Here is a 17,293-nt window from a genome sequence, read left to right as displayed (position 1 = left end):
TGAAAGCCAAGTTATTCAAACAATGGTTCTTTTACCACATCGTTTCAGATCTGAAAAAATGTAAAAGAAAACAGACCTTCCTACAAATTCTAAGGCAGTTCCCATTCTTGATAATTTAAGAGCTCACCCTCAAGAATCGGAGCCTGTGTCAGGTAATGCTCATTACAATATCTTTCTGCCAATGTTATGTCACTATTTCAGTCCATGGAGCAAGGTGCCATACACAATTTCAAGTGCTGGTACAGCTGCTAAGCTCAGTATGCAAAGAGTTCCAATGCAGTTTTAACATTAAAGACACTATTTTTGTGGCTGCGTTTGCTTGGACCTCTGTGAAAAATAAAAGTTTGCACAGGGCCTGGAGAAAATTACAGCCTGAATTGGTCAGAGAAGCTGAGATGGAAAGTGATGTGAGTGGTGGTTAGTCAACAACTGATCTCTCTAAAATTGTTCGAGCAAAAACTTCTGCATTGACTAATGAACTGAGTGCATTTTCAGCAGCAGAAGTTGATGAATGGATTGACATTATCAAATATTTATCTACCAAAGAAGTGTTAACTGACAATATGATATTGTGATGAGTTTTCAGTCCACAGGAAACACCAAAAATTGAGGGTGATGAAGAAAAAATGTCTACAACTCACATCCCTTAAACTGTGGCTTCAGAAGTAAAAAAACACTTTTGGAAAATTCACTGAGAGTAGCCAACAATACAATACTTCTGAAGTTATGAATTTGCACATCATAACAATAACTTTTGTTAAAAAAGGGTTCAATCTAAAAACAAATTAATGTCCTGCGATGTTCTAGAAGGCTTAGAAGAAAATTTCAGTGATACCATCAGTGATAGATACTAATCTGACACATTCCACATCCTCGGCAATTTAGCTCATTCTTGATCTTTTGAAATCAGTGGTTCTTATTTTATTTTGTAACTAGTGTACAAGAAATCACCAAGTATACTGAAATTTTCTAAAACATTTTTACATAGAGCAATACTGTATTTGACTTAACTGTAATACACACTTTAATTTTTTATATTGTGATCTCTCCTGTTGTGCTTAATAAGTAACAGTTGATATACTTGTTTTTGTACTTTAAACAATACTTATTGCTTCTGTCCTTTTTTACCCCATTTTCATTTTAAAAAGGATCTTGATGATCCCATGTATCTGATAACTTGGTATTGACAGATCCCTGAGCATGCTGGCTTATCGAGGTCCTACAGTATTCAGGTAGGGCTTCTGCTGCTAAATGGCCTGCACAGGTCAAAGAATAGGCTTCAGTTGTACAAGAAATACACAACACAGGCTAGTAGCCTTACAAAATACCGTAATAAAAGTGACTTCTGAAATTTTACAAAACTTTGGCACTTCCCGTTGTAATGTATGGGACCAAAACCTGGATGACAACTAAAAAGATCTCACTAAGAATCCATAGTGAAGAAATGAAATTTTTCGGACTATTATCAGGACTATCAGATTGAAAGTTAAATACAGAAATAAGAGCAGACTTAGGATTAGTATCTCTAAATAAGAAAATATAAGAATCCAGTACGAATTCTGAAAAGCACATCAATAGCATACAAGATGATGGATTACCAAAAATACTATAAAAATGCAAGCCAACAGGACAAAGGAACATTGGGAGACCAAAACCACATGGTGGGACTTGGACCAATTTTTATAAGCAGGCAAAACACGTAAAGCCTAATAAATGCAGGACTGCTGCTGCTACTAATACTTCTACTACTACTACTACTACTACTACTACTGCTTCAGTGTAAACTGATACAAAACTGTTTGACTTCATGTGCCTTATCTTTTTATATACATATATACTACAAGCTAGGGTACAGTTAATCCTAGAATCTTATTTAGTAACAAATCACATATAGTGATTTTTTGTATTATGCTGTTATAACAATGTAATATATTATTATTGACTAATATTGATACAGTGTTGTGTATCATGTCTGACTATGAACACAGATTTTGATTCAAATGGAACCAGAGGTAAAAACAAACAAAATATACAGAAAGACCACACTGCATATTGAATATAATTGTTATAACTTCAAGTTGAACAAATATATTTCAAAGAAGATGCAATCAATGAAAGTCACAGATCAAGTAAACAGAGTAAGACATGTGTACACTTGAACAGTCAAATCTTAACTGAGTCCAAATCTAGTGGCCGCTGGCTGGCTGGCCACTTAGGTGGCACTGCTGCTGCATGGCTGGCAGACAGCGCGCATGTAGAGGACGCGCGTAACTGCGCAGCAGCACTTTGAAAAATCGGTGACTCACAACACTTCCCCCCCCCCCCCCCCCCCCCCCCCCCCTTTGAATTTTTTGCACAGGTCTTGATGGATGTGGCCTGTAGATTGCTAATGTCCATAGGTGTTGTTTGACTGGCCGTAAAGTCTTGAGGAGGAGGCTTCCTGTACGGATGGAAGTGTCCCCGATGATAACGGGTCGAGATGACAGGAGACGTGGGTGTCGAATCTGCTGGGGCCCCGTGCACCAATCTGCTCTGACAGATGATGGTCATCTGGTTCCTGCATGGGCACATCTCCTGGTGGCGTCAGTTCTTGTGCTGACACCGATATGATGGTGAGAGGACTGCATTGTGAATAATGAGAGATTCCAGTATCCTGAGCATCAGGTAAACCCGAATGTGGTGTAGCGGCATCCGGAACAGGCGTTGGCAGCACACGAGGCTGAAGCTGGTCCGAATGACGCACTGCAACACCCGTGTCCGTCTGGATTTCATACAGGCGTTGGCCGTGGTGTCGTAAGATGCGGCCAGGACTCCATTTTGGCCACCTGCCATATCCCCATACCCATACAAGGTCACTGGCGGTGAAGCGGCCAAGCAAAGACACCCGTGGCCGTGAGGTGGAAGGCCGCAGAAGATGAAGTAGCGTGCGGGGCTATCGGCCATGTAAGAGCTCAGCCAGGCTGTGGTTGCCCATGGGGGTGAAACGGTAAGAAGCCAGAAATTGGAGAAGCAAATTATCAGCAGAAGAAGTCAGGAGTTTCCTCATCTGAGCCTTAAATGTGCGGACCAGTCATTCAGCCTCACTGTTTGACTATGGATGGAACAGAGGGGCTGTGACATGCATGACGCTGTGACGGGCACAAAAATCTGCAAAATCGGAAGAGGCAAATTGCAGACCATTATCAGTAACAAGAGTAGAGGGAAGGCCTTCCAAAGAGAAAATGCGACCTAGAGCATTGGTGGTTGCCGCGGTGTTAGGTGACATGCCATGGATAATGAAAGGAAAGTTAGAGTAGGTGTCAATAACGAGAAGCCAATAAGTACCTAAAAAAGGTCCCGCGAAGTCAGCATGAATATGCTCCCAGCGCTTCTTAGGCGAAGGCCACGGTGACAAAGATGACTTCCGAGTGGCGGCCTGTGACGCACAAGGGCCGCAGGCAGTGACCATGTGTGCAATTTCAGAGTCGATGCCGGGCCAGTACACATGACAGCGCACCAGAGATTTTGTGTGAGAGACACCCCAGTGCCTTTGGTGAAGGAGGCGCAAGACCGAAGCACGCAGAGATGCAGGTACTACAACACAAAGCATAGTAGTTCCGCAACAGATCAGAAGTCTTAGCGGACGGACGATCTGTCCAACCCTTCTGAATACAGCGTAAAACCCGGGAGAGGGTAGTGTCAGAACACGTAGCAGCCGCCAGCCGCCAGCCGGTCCCCGGTGATGGGGAACCTGTCCACAACCCGCTGCTTGGCAACATCCAGGTGGAAACACAAATGTTCATCCCTATCGAATGCCAGATCAGGACCCATGGGAAGGCAAGACAGTGCATCAGCACATGTTGAGCCGTCGGCCGGAAATGAATCTCATAATTGAAACGAGACAAGTAAAGAGCCCAACACTGGAGGTGGTGTGCAGCCTTGTCGGGAAGTGATGTTGATGGATGAAACAAGGAAACAAGTGGTTTGTGATCTGTAACAGGATGAAATTTGGATCCATAGAGAAAAACATCAAATCTTATGAAGAGCATAAATAATGGCCAAAGCTTCTTTTTCAATTTGAGAATACTTTTGTTGGGCATCCGTGAGTGTTTTGGAGGCATAGGCAATGGGTTGTTCAGAATCGTCAGAAAAACGGTGCGCAAGGACTGCACCGACCCCGTATTGAGAGGTGTCTGTGGCAAGAACAAGATGTTGGCCAGGTCGATAAGTAGCCAGGCATGGCCTGTTTCAGCATAGTCTTCAATTTCTGAAAAGCCACATCACATGACGTGGACCAGTGAAAAGGCACGTTTTTATGCAACAGGCGATGCAATGGCTGAGCCACCGAAGCAGCAGACGGTAAAAACTTGTGATAGTATGCTATTTTCCCCAAGAAGGCCTGCAGTTCCTTAACAGACGTAGGGCGAGGAAGGGCATCGATTGCAGGGACAGTTTGCTGAAGTGGACGAATACCATACCAAGAGAGTTGAAACCCCAAGTACGTGATAGACGCCTGAAAAAATTTTGATTTCTGAAGATTACACTTAAGACTGGCAGTCTGTAAGACATGAAAAAGTGTGCGGGGATTTTGAAGTGACAACAATGTCGTCCTGGTAATTTATACACCCAGGGACAGTGAGCAATAATTGTTCCAAGAATCGCTGAAAGAGAGCAGGGGCACTGGCAACCCCGAATGGCAATCGTTGGTATTGATAGAGGCCAAAAGGTGTGTTAAGGACCAGAAACTTCCGGGAAGCAATGTCAAGAGGAAGTTGATGATAAGCTCCTGACAGGTCAAGTTTAGAAAAATACTGGCCACCAGCAAATTTAGTGAACAATTCTTCAGGTCGAGGCATAGGGTAAGTGTCGATAAGGCATTGAGCATTTACAGTGGCTTTGAAATCGCCACAGAGATGAATATCACCATTCAGCTTAGCAACGACAATGACAGGAGAGGACCACTCACTGGAAGTGACAGGAAGCAAGACCCCTGAAGTGGTGAGATGATCCAGCTCCTGTTTGACCTGATCACAAAGGGCCACAGGAATGGGCTGAGCCCGAAAAAACTTAGGCCAAACAGTGGGTTTGAGTGTGATATGAGCTTCAAAGTCATTTGCAAGACCTAACCCAGGAGAAAAAAGGGACGAAAATGTCGTTGACAAGGAATCCAATTCAGCATAAGGAATAGCATCAGAGACGATATTGACAGAGTCATCTATGGAGAATCCAAAAACGTGAAAGGCATCGAAACCAAAAAGATTCTCCGCGTTACTATGGTCGACCACAAATATGGGAACAGTGCAAACGACAGGTTTGTAAGATACCTCAGCATCAAATTGTCCCAAGAGAGAAATCTTCTGTTTATTGTAAGTCTGTAATTGCCTAGTGACAGGTGACAGGATAGGAGAACCCAACTGAAGATACGTCTGAGAATTGATGATAGTGGCAGCAGAACCAGTCTCCACCTGCAGGCGAACATCTCGACCAAGTATTTGGACAGTGAGGAATAACTTCCCTGAAAGGGAAGAAGTACAATTGACAGACAACACAGAATCAGAATCAGCATCATGTCCATGATCATCATGTATGCGGTCAGATTTGCAAATGGATGACACAAGACCCTTTTTTTTTTTTGCATTTGTGACGCACGGCCCAACATTGTGGACAATCTTCTCGGGAATGTTTCGTAAAATACCGTGGACATGAAGGAAGTTGCCATGGGTTTTGCTGCAGTTTCTTAGAGGTTTGTTTACGGTTAGGCCGAGGCTGTGCTTGGGAGCGTACTGCAGCCATGTCGGCTGGCGGGGACACGCCACACGCTTCGTCAACATCGCACAGAGGTTGTATTTCCCCGACGTTGCCCCATGCCTCTATTTGCACTCCAGCGGCATGAGAAATTTCAAAAGACTGAATGATGGATAGGACTTCATCGAGAGTCGGATTAGCCAACTGAAGGGTACGTTGCCTAACTTCTTTGTCGGGCGCCAATCAGATAATAGCATCCTGTACCATGGAATCGGCGTAAGATTCTTTGTGAACTTCAGTAACAAATTGACACTTTCTACTGAGGCCGTGAAGTTCAGCAGCCCAAGTGCGATAGGATTGATTCAGTTGTTTTTGACAACAATAAAAGGCAACATGAGAGGCTACCACATGCGTTTGCTTTTGAAAATAGACGGACAGAAGTGAGCACATTTCAGCAAAGGACAAAGACACAAGATCTTTCAAAGGAGCGAATTGCGACAACAACCGATACATTTGAGGTGAAATCCATGAAAGGAACAGAGACTTACATGTTTGTTTGTCCATGACATGAAATGCCAAGAACTGCAGTCGAAGACGTTTTTCATAATCAGACCAGTCTTCCACTGTCTCATCGTAAGGGGGAAAAGGACATAGAGACAACAATGAGAGACGCCCCGCATTTGATGCCACGACGAAATCATGAATCACATTTGTGAGAAGTGTTTGCTGGTCTATGAGACCTTGCAGTAGTTGCTCCAAAGTAGCCATGGAAACATGTGGGTCAACGATGGAAAAGAAAAATCCCATCCTCGTCGCTAATTGTTATAACTTCAAGTTGAACAAATATATTTCAAGAAAGACGCAATACATGAAAGTCACAGATCAAGTAAACAGAGTAAGACGTGTGTACACTTTAACAGTCAAATCATAACTGAGTCCAAGTCTAGCGGCCACTGGCTGGCTGGCTGCTTAGGTGGCACTACTGCTGCATGGCTGGCAGACAGTGCCGCATGTAGAGGATGTGCGTAACTGCGCGGCGAAACTTTGAAAGATCGGCGAGTCACAACAATAATATAAACAAATTGTTCAGCAACAACTATTTCAACCATATTGTGGTGTCACCGCCAGACACCACACTTGCTAGGTGGTAGCCTTTAAATCGGCCGCGGTCCATTAGTATACGTCGGACCCGGGTGTCGCCACTATCAGTGATTGCAGACTGAGCGCCGCCACACGGCAGGTCTAGTCTAGAGAGACTCCCTAGCACTCGCCCCAGTTGTACAGCTGACTTTGCTAGCGGTGGTTCACTGTCTACATATGCTCTCATTTGCAGAGACGACAGTTTAGCATAGCCTTCAGCTACGTCATTTGCTACGACCTATCAAAGCGCCATATTCAGTTACTATAATTACTATCTTCAAGAATGTATTCAGAACAGATAAAATTGTGAATCATGTACCGTCAAGAGTGACGTTCATCATTAATGGATTAAAGTTACGTATCAAACTAATTACGTTCGCTTTCTGAATTCTCATTCCTTGTCATGTTCCAGACCTCATGTCAGTATAGTTCTTCCCTCCTCACACCAGCCTGCGTGAGCTAAAACGCATGCATTTCCGCCTCCACTCATAACACGGTGTTGGCTCTTCTGCTAACACAAAACATATTATTATTTGAATCAACAATAGGACAATTCTCACATCAGAAATGACCGAACAAACTTCATTATTTACATATACAGTAAGCTTTTTATGTCTTCTTTGCCATCATTTAATCACATTAGCATACTTGTTTGTTATCTATAATAATGTATTTCTCTTGTTACTGGAAGTTTAAAGACAGCGTAAAAAGCTTTTAGTTGTATAACAACTTTGAAGCACAAGCATGCTCCAGATAATTTAAGTTCATAACCAGTGTGAAAGAGCACTAATTTTGTTGTTTGATATATAATCTGTTGCAGATAATTAAGCCAAATTGTGCTAACAATGAGTCAAGAACTTCTTTCTTCACTCCAGCAGTTGTGGTTGGAGCAGGGGCTGAAGAAAACAATGTTTTGGACAATTTCTTATGTGTTCCAGTTCTTACTGTTACTGCATTTAGAACAGCCAAGGAAGCTATTGCACTGGCGAACAACAGCCTCAATGGTTTAGCAGTTTCTGTCTGGACAGAGAATATTTCTCTTGCTTTTGATGTTACTAAAAAGCTTGAGGTAAGCACTAATTGGCAATGTATTTAACCTTGATTAAAAAAATCATGGCAAACAAAAGAGAGAGATTAACTGCTCTAACTAAAGATACATTCTGATGATGATTATGTTGCGAAGGTCAGTTGCTCATTAAAAAACTAATAGTCAGCTTAGCAGGTCTAACACTTTAAGTACAAGCCAACTCAGAAAGTCAGAATTCAGAATCATGAATTGCCCCTGCCTGTTCAAATTCTGAGACTTTAGGTACCTAATCACTGAATAGAAATTAATTTATGACTGATACTTACCATGTAATCTTTATCATGTCTTTCCATCAAAACTATATTTTTCCCACTTTTTGTCAGTTAAGAGATTCTTCTATCATGATTTAAGTCTAGGCATCTTAACCTGTATACATATCTATACATATGTAAAATAATAATATATTATCACAAAATATAATTCTGAATGGATAACAAATATCACACTCACGACACATGGAGGAAGAACCAATGAAGAAGCATGCTCCATCCCATCTATCTAATCTAGTCTGATTGATAGTGCTTGATAAAGGACCTCAGTACTCAGGACTAAAGTCAATAAGAAGTCTACCTACAAATCTACAGAGTGGTGTACGTGACAGTAACTTCTCAAAGAAGTTTAAAGGTACTCTAGTAAAAAGGACTGTTGCATTGTTAATAATTAACTAATAAATTAAATTTGTAAATATTAAAAAATGAAAAATCTGAGGTGGAATAACAATAGGAATTAGAATAAACTGCTACTCACCACATAGATAAGATGTTGAACAGTGGACACACACATTTAAAATTAGACTGTTGGTTACTCACACATATATGGCAACTGTCACCTCTGGGTGCTGAGGTGAGTAGCAGTCTCAAATGAATAGGTGGTGGGCTGCAAGGTGCAGGAGGAGGTGAGGAAGGGGGTCGAGGGGGCACTATGCAGCTGCACTGGAGTGACAGTAGGCATGTATAGGTTTGGATGAGTGGAGAAGGGAAAAAGGGCAGGTGGAGGACATGGGCTAGTGAAGGTTGAGGCCAGAGGAGTTACAGTGATGAAATTTTATTGCAGAGAGAGTTTCCTCCTGCACATGCCAGCAAAAGCTGATGTTGGCAGGAATAATACAGATGTGAACTAATCATTGAAGTCACAGGTTTAACAACTGATTGGGCCACCTGTCTCTTGTGTGATTTTTTTGGTAGCCATTTGTGTGGACAGACAGATTGTAAGTGGTCATATCCACACAGAATGCTGCACTATGGTTACAGCTAAGTTGGTATACCACATGACTGCTTTCACATGTGGCCCTGCCTTTAATGGAGTAGGAAATGCCTGTGACAGGACTGGAGCAGAAGTTTGTAGGAGGCTGCTTGAGATGGGTCTTTCATCTAGGTCTTTTACAGTGATTTGGGCCATAGAGCAGGAGAAACAGAATAGGGATGAATTAGAATACTGCGTAGGTTGGGTGGGTGGCAGAATACTACTGTGGAATGGTTGTGCAGGATAGTGGGAAAGTTATTTCTCTCATCTGGGCGTGACAAGAGGTAGTTGAGACCCTCATGGAAGAAGTGATTCAGCTGCTCCAGTCCTGGGTGGTACAGAGGCCTCTTTGTGATTAGCCAGTCTGCATGTAGGTGATGGTGGATGACTGGAAAGATGTTTATGGATCTGTCCCCTCCATATTCTCTGTCCAGCCTCACTCACACCTTCTGTTCCCTGCTGTATCCTTCTCTGCTTTCTGCCGCCCCCGCCCCCTCCGTGTAGCAAAGCATCCTGACGCTGCACTTAGCAGCCCATAATCCTGTATCTGCCATGTCCCTGCGCACCTCACATGCAGCACTACAGCATCTTCTTCCAGTTCTACTGTACTTTCCTTCCCCTCCCTGTCCCACACCTCTTCAGTACCTCAGCTACCCACCACAACTGAGTTCATTACCCTTCTTAAGTAGGACGTCAGTGCCCAGAGATGACAGTGGCCTTGTGTGTGTGTGTGTGTGTGTGTGTGTGTGTGTGTGTGTGTGTGTGTGTGAGATGTGCATGCATGGATGTGTGCATTTGTTTCTAAATCTGAATGAGGGCTTAGTCTAATAGCTTAGCCACAACCTGGGATATTGTTTTCTGAATGAATTTTCACTCTTCATCTGAGTGTGTGTTGATCTCTAGATACGTTATCAGTAGGCTCAAACATCACGCAAGCGTTATGGAGATGCTTCAGGAACACAAATATGAATACCCGGAGGGAAGATGACATTCTTTTTGATGAACATTATTGAGAAAATTTAGAGAACTGGCATTTGAAGTTGACTGCAGAGAGATACTTCTGCCGCCAGCATACATATCCGATGTAGCCTCCAGTCGCCCCTCAACGATGTCTAAGGGTGCTGCTCCCTTGTGCCAGTAGTGGTTTTCCTCTCACTCCCTAGTGGACTGTCCAAATCACTTGGGTTCCTGTACACACTGTGGCAAGGAGGGGCACCTCCACTCAGTATGATGCAATTGCATGACCCAGCCCCACCCCAGGTTGCAACCACACCAGGATATGGTACATGTGCTTCAGACAGTAGTCCTGAAAGGCAATCAATTCATTCAGAATTTGTTTCTCACACTTCGAATGCCTCACCAGGACATCTTTCTTCAGGTGGACACTGGGGCCACCACCTCTTTTATGAATCAGGTGACAGGTTCTCCACTGTGTAATCCATGCCTGGCCCCATTATCTCACTTGTTGGTTGATGACAGAGGTCAACCCTTGGAAACATCTTTCTCACCACCTCAGAGCTATGGATGGTATTACTCTTTTGTATACTGAGAAGGATGCACATCGAGGGGCTATTCCGGCAAAACTGTATTGTTGGTTATTGAGTTTGCCCCACTGGGATCATTGGGGGTATGTCCTGCTTGAAGACACTGGCATGCCACCACGTGTACTGGTCCGGGATCAGAGGGAACATAAAAAAGATGATCTGTAGTTGCGCAATATGTGCCCAGCATCAGGCAGCATGCCGTCAATACTTTGTACCCCCTCCCCTGCCTACTTCTTGCCTTCCCTGGGACGGCATCCATTTTGATTTTGTGGGCCCATTTTTGGGTTCTAAGTGGTCTCCCATTGCAGATGCTTGTTTGAAGTAACCCATGTTGTCCACATAGCTTCCACACAACTGAGACTGCCCTTTGCCTTAGCCCAAGTTTTGGCCATTGAAGGGTTGCCTCACCCATTGGTGTCTGACAATTCACAGCCTCTGCCTTTGAGGACTTCTGTACCACCAGTGGCATTAAATGCTTCTGTAGCTCTCTGGTCCACACTTCATCCATGTCCCTGCACACTTCACATGCAGCACTACAGCATCTCCCCCTATGTCTACTGTGCTGTCCCTTCCCTTCCCTGCCCCACACCTCTTCAGTACCTCAGCTACCCAACCACAGCTTCCCCCCCCCCCCCCCCACCTCCCCCCTGCCCCTTGATTTTGCAGGTCCATTTTTGGGTTCTAAGTGGTCTCTCACTGTGGATGCTTATTTGAAGAAGTTATCAAATCCCCCGCCACTACAGTTGTCCTTACTTTGTTTTTGAACACTTATTGCAATGCACCCATTAACAAACATAGCCCTGTGGAGCTCCTCCAGGGTCACCAGCCTCGGACCTTGCCACATCTGCTGGCACCATTGCTTTCAGAACCTCACTTGTGTCCCTCTGGGTATTACACCCCTGGCACGGCAGTGTGCGCAAACTCCAATGGGAGTGCTGAGGCTTGGATGCCAGCAACGGTAGTGTCCACCCACAGGTGACGAGCTATGTCAGTCCAAACACAGAAGGGACTCAAGTGCCATCACCACAACCAGCTATTGCCTCGGACACAAGAATCCCCTCTGCACCCCCCTCTTCTACCACCTTCTCATGCTACTGTACCACAATGGCCAGAACTTTGGGCAGCTGCTACAGACGTCTCATTGCCATCCCGGCCCTCCCTTCTTGCTCCATGTGGATCAGTGGTTCAATCTGACAACCCATCCTACCAGTATCATATAACTCTTGGCAAATGCCTTTTTGAGGTTGATGTCTGAAATACACTCCTGGAAATGGAAAAAAGAACACATTGACACCGGTGTCTCAGACCCACCATACTTGCTCCGGACACTGCGAGAGGGCTGTACAAGCAATGATCACACGCACGGCACAGCGGACACACCAGGAACCGCGGTGTTGGCGGTCGAATGGCGCTAGCTGCGCAGCATTTGCGCACCGCCGCCGTCAGTGTCAGCCAGTTTGCCGTGGCATACGGAGCTCCATCGCAGTCTTTAACACTGGTAGCATGCCGCGACAGCGTGGACGTGAACCGTATGTGCAGTTGACGGACTTTGAGCGAGGGCGTATAGTGGGCATGCGGGAGGCCGGGTGGACGTACCGCCGAATTGCTCAACACGTGGGGCGTGAGGTCTCCACAGTACATCGATGTTGTCGCCAGTGGTGGGCGGAAGGTGCACGTGCCCGTCGACCTGGGACCGGACCGCAGCGACGCACGGATGCACGCCAAGACCGTAGGATCCTACGCAGTGCCGTAGGGGACCGCACCGCCACTTCCCAGCAAATTAGGGACACTGTTGCTCCTGGGGTATCGGCGAGGACCATTCGCAACCGTCTCCATGAAGCTGGGCTACGGTCCCGCACACCGTCAGGCCGTCTTCCGCTCACGCCCCAACATCGTGCAGCCCGCCTCCAGTGGTGTCGCGACAGGCGTGAATGGAGGGACGAATGGAGACGTGTCGTCTTCAGCGATGAGAGTCGCTTCTGCCTTGGTGCCAATGATGGTCGTATGCGTGTTTGGCGCCGTGCAGGTGAGCGCCACAATCAGGACTGCATACGACCGAGGCACACAGGGCCAACACCCGGCATCATGGTGTGGGGAGCGATCTCCTACACTGGCCGTACACCACTGGTGATCGTCGAGGGGACACTGAATAGTGCACGGTACATCCAAACCGTCATCGAACCCATCGTTCTACCATTCCTAGACCGGCAAGGGAACTTGCTGTTCCAACAGGACAATGGACGTCCGCATGTATCCCGTGCCACCCAACGTGCTCTAGAAGGTGTAAGTCAATTACCCTGGCCAGCAAGATCTCCGGATCTGTCCCCCATTGAGCATGTTTTGGACTGGATGAAGCGTCGTCTCATGCGGTCTGCACGTCCAGCACGAACGCTGGTCCAACTGAGGCGCCAGGTGGAAATGGCATGGCAAGCCGTTCCACAGGACTACATCCCGCATCTCTACGATCGTCTCCATGGGAGAATAGCAGCCTGCATTGCTGCGAAAGGTGGATATACACTGTACTAGTGCCGACATTGTGCATGCTCTGTTGCCTGTGTCTATGTGCCTGTGGTTCTGTCAGTGTGATCATGTGATGTATCTGACCCCAGGAATGTGTCAATAAAGTTTCCCCTTCCTGGGACAATGAATTCACGGTGTTCTTATTTCAATTTCCAGGAGTGTACTTCTCTGTGATACAGACAAGAGGGAGGTTGAGTCAGTAATTAAATCACTGAAGACTAAGGCTCTCATGGATATGATGGAGTGCCTAGCAGAATATTAAATTACTGTGCTGCACATGTTAGCCCTGTTTGCTAAAGTTATTGAAAAGATAGTGTATGTAAGGATAACTGATCATTTTATATCACATAATTTGCTATCAAATGAACAATTCAGCTTTAGAAGTCATTTAACAACTGAAAATGCTATATTCTCTTTTCTCTGTGAGGTACTGGATGGGTTAAACAAAAGGTTTCCAACATTAGGCATATTTTTTGATTTAACTAAGGTGTTTGATTGTGTTGATCACAAAATATTGCACCAGAAGTTGGACCATTATGGAATATGGGGAGTAGCTCACAATTGGTTCACCTCTTACTTTAACAACAGACAGCAAAAGGTCATTATTCACAGTGTTGAGAATGGCCGTGATGTGGAGTCTGAGTGGGGTACGGTCAAGTGGGGGTGCCCCAGGAATCAGGGTTGAGGGCCACTCCTATTCCTTTTTTACATAAATGATATGCCCTCTAGTACTGTGGGTAACTCTAAAATATTTCTGTTTGCTGTTGACACTAGCTTGGTAGTAAAGATTGGTGTGAGCAACATTGGCTAGGTTTCAAATAGTGCGGTTCATGACTGCACTAAGTTCATAGCTTGTAGAAAATAAACTAACCCTAAATCATAGTAAGACTCAGTTTTTACAGTATCTAACACACAATTCAACAAAACCTGACATTTTAATTTCTCATAATGCACATATGATTTGTGAAACTGAACAGTTCAAATTTCTAGGTGTTCAGATAGATAGTAAACTGTGGTGGAAAGCCCACATTCAGGATCTTGCTCAAAGACTTAATGCTGCCATTTTTACAATCTGAAGTGCGTGATTGTTTGACACGAAAATTAGTCTGCTATACTTATTTTCATTTGATTATGTTGTATGTTATTGTATTTTGGGGTAACTCTTCCCATTCTAAAAGGCTATTTTTGGCTCTCTCTCTCTCTCCCTCCCTCCCTCCCTCCCTCCCTCCCTCCCTCCCTCCCTCCCTCCCTCCCTCCCTCCCTCCCTCCCTCCCTCCCTCCTTCCCTCCCTCTCTCCCTCTCCCTCCCAATAAGCAGCTTTCACTCAGTTAATACTCAAATCAAACCTGCATTTCAATCGGACTTCCTCAACTCTTGGGAACTTGATGTGTAAATAAATAAATCAGCTGGGTAAGCAAAGTGTCTGTCATGCCTGGCCTACATTTGGCTTACTACTAATCAACGAGGAACTATCATTGGTGGAATGGAGGACATGACATGTCTGATGTCTGTGGAAGGCAGTGTCTCACATTTCATCGAGATTACAGGCCCCAGAAAAATTTAATTGTTTAAACAGCTGACAGTATTAGAGTGCTTCAAAATGTGTAATAGACATGAAGTGTAAGTGACTGACAAGTAAGGGAAGTTACAAAACCCGCTGAAGATTAAAACTGAGTGCTGGATTGGAAACTGAATGTGAACTATACTTTTCATGGTCAGTGTTCCAATTACCTCAGGTACCCAGATGTCCAAATGCAGGCTTCTGCGTGCCAGTGCTTCTCTCTCTGTTACAGATTACAGCTTTGAGTGAGGCAGGACATCAGGAGTGCCTGGCTGGTAAGTTCCTCAGAGTATTTCCCTTGTAAGGCAAGCATCTGTGTATGGCCCATTTTGTACAGTATTTTTCTGTCTTAGATCTGCCTTCTTCACAGATGTACAGTGCACCATTGCAACAGATGTATTTAAAATAATACAGAGATACTTCATACGTTTCCCTGATGGCGAATCTGACAGAGCTCATCAAACGCTAGCTCTTACAATCAGAGATCTTCTGCACGCCCTGTTAAGATGCATAGAATTTCAGCCATTTGGCTATTGACTAATTCACTATAATCATTCCTGCAACAGCATAACATGTTTTTGTTAGCATATGCTATCACCATAAACCATTCCAAAAAGAAAGAAGAAACTGTTTACCTTTGTCAATAAATAGCATTATAAAACGCAACACATAAATGAACCAAAACACATTTTGAAGAGAGGCAGTGCTCTTATCATTAGCCAATCAGCACTCAGTTTATATGATTAAAACAGTCACTGCAGTTACTCAAGGACACCAAGACTGTCCAGTTGATGCCTCTTCTGGTGTCCTGGCATATTTGTGGGCTGCAATGCCCAATGTACCACCATGTCTGCACAGCTACTGACTAAATCACACTGCCACTCCATTGGTCATCTGCTCTTCTTCCATTCCCAAAGATACTACTGGTTGCTGATGTCTATTAAGAACCTTTCTTCTTTGTCTTGTGTTTGAGTCTTAAGAGTATTTTCCTACTTCCTTTCATGACTGCTCATTCATCCTAGACTTGATTTGAATGTAAGAAAAAATTGTCCATGTCTACGAAGGTGACACAAACTCAGTTGTAAAATTTGGCTTTCTTTCCCTTTGCATCCAGAAATGCTTTAGCAGACTACCAAATGCTTTAGTACATATGACTAGATTGAGATTTGATCCACACTATTCTTGAATATGAGAGCAGTGCTTGAATCACTGCTTGAGCACTTTAATAATAAATCATTTTAATACCTGAACAGTAGTTTGGTGGATAAACACACAGAGAAAAAAAGTTACAGTCATTACTTTAGTTTGTCCATATTTGAGTGTGTACTTTCCTTCAGTGAGTGAAAGCAAAGAGAGAACAACAGAAATAAACATAGACGCAGTTGAGTAACTGTGTTAAATGATTCCTTTCTGATATTATATGATCATTACTCCAACACAGCATCTACCCATTGTCTCCTTTTGGCAATAAAGTTAGAAGGGTGATCAACAATATTTAGACAAAATGGTTTTGTCCTGAATTACAGTGTCAAAGTTTTGCTGAACACTGCTGAGACTTTTAGGGACTAAACTGCAAACTCCGTAGATTGTATCAAGTCCCGGTGAACTAACAAGTAGAATACAACAATGGAAACAAATAACAGCTTAGTCCATGCAGTTTTAAAAAATCTTAGGTGAAATTACTGGAGCCATTTTGGAAACCACAGAAAATCAAACATAGAATGGGAAGATTTGAAGTTCAGTCCTCCTTAATATTAGAACTAGAATGTCAGAACTAGAATTTAGAATGTAATAATTAGTAACACTTTTGAAATACAGTAACTTTATGTTGCATATTTTTAAAAAAATGCTTTCCTGTGCAGGTGGGTATTGTATGGGTCAACTGTCATGGTGAATTTACTGCTGGAGCCCCTTTTACACCACGTAAAAAAAGTGGACATGGAAGTTTCTGTGGAAAGGAAGGTAAAGTACAGCCGCTTATTTATAGTATACCTTTTAGTGTCCAGTGAAATGAACCAATATTTGACAAAATAATATAACTGGAAATATAAAAATCTACTCACCAAGCAGCAGCAGAACACACACATAGAAGAAGGCTATAATTAGGCAAGCTTTTGGAGTCAGTGGCCCCTCCTTCATGCAGAAAGGTCGAAGGGGAAGGGAGAGGGATGAAGGAAAAGGACTTGAGAGGTCTAGCGTTTAGCTTAGCATCTCACAGAAATGGAGAAAGGAGGAGTTGCCACATTCATCAGGAACTGTCATAAATTTAAGAACATAGACATTCATAAATTTTGCCTAGAACAGCATATGGAAGCATGCGCAACAGAAGTACAATTTCACAAAAAATCCTTCATAATATTAAGTGTAATCGAGCACCTGCAGTAAAACAGTGTTCATAAACCACCTTGAAGCTGTACTGGCCCATTTAACAACCAAAAACAAATAAATAGTGGTTGCTAGTGATTTCAATGTAGA

At 43.9% G+C, this 17,293-nt stretch overlaps 1 protein-coding gene across 1 annotated transcript in view; it reads left to right on the top strand.

Moving 5' to 3' along the window:
* The window catches only part of LOC126175733 (putative aldehyde dehydrogenase DhaS), a 197,973-nt gene that overhangs the window by 152,966 nt on the left and 27,714 nt on the right, over positions 1-17,293 (top strand). Inside the window, exons 8-9 of the mRNA XM_049922681.1 lie at positions 7,685-7,933; positions 16,681-16,780. Of these exons, the coding sequence (XP_049778638.1) occupies positions 7,685-7,933; positions 16,681-16,780 (349 nt within the window). The remainder of the gene's footprint in view (positions 1-7,684; positions 7,934-16,680; positions 16,781-17,293) is intronic.

This window comes from Schistocerca cancellata, chromosome 3 (assembly GCF_023864275.1).
Source record: "Schistocerca cancellata isolate TAMUIC-IGC-003103 chromosome 3, iqSchCanc2.1, whole genome shotgun sequence".
Taxonomy (NCBI): domain Eukaryota; kingdom Metazoa; phylum Arthropoda; class Insecta; order Orthoptera; family Acrididae; genus Schistocerca; species Schistocerca cancellata.
This window is presented reverse-complemented; position numbering and strand designations above follow the sequence as displayed.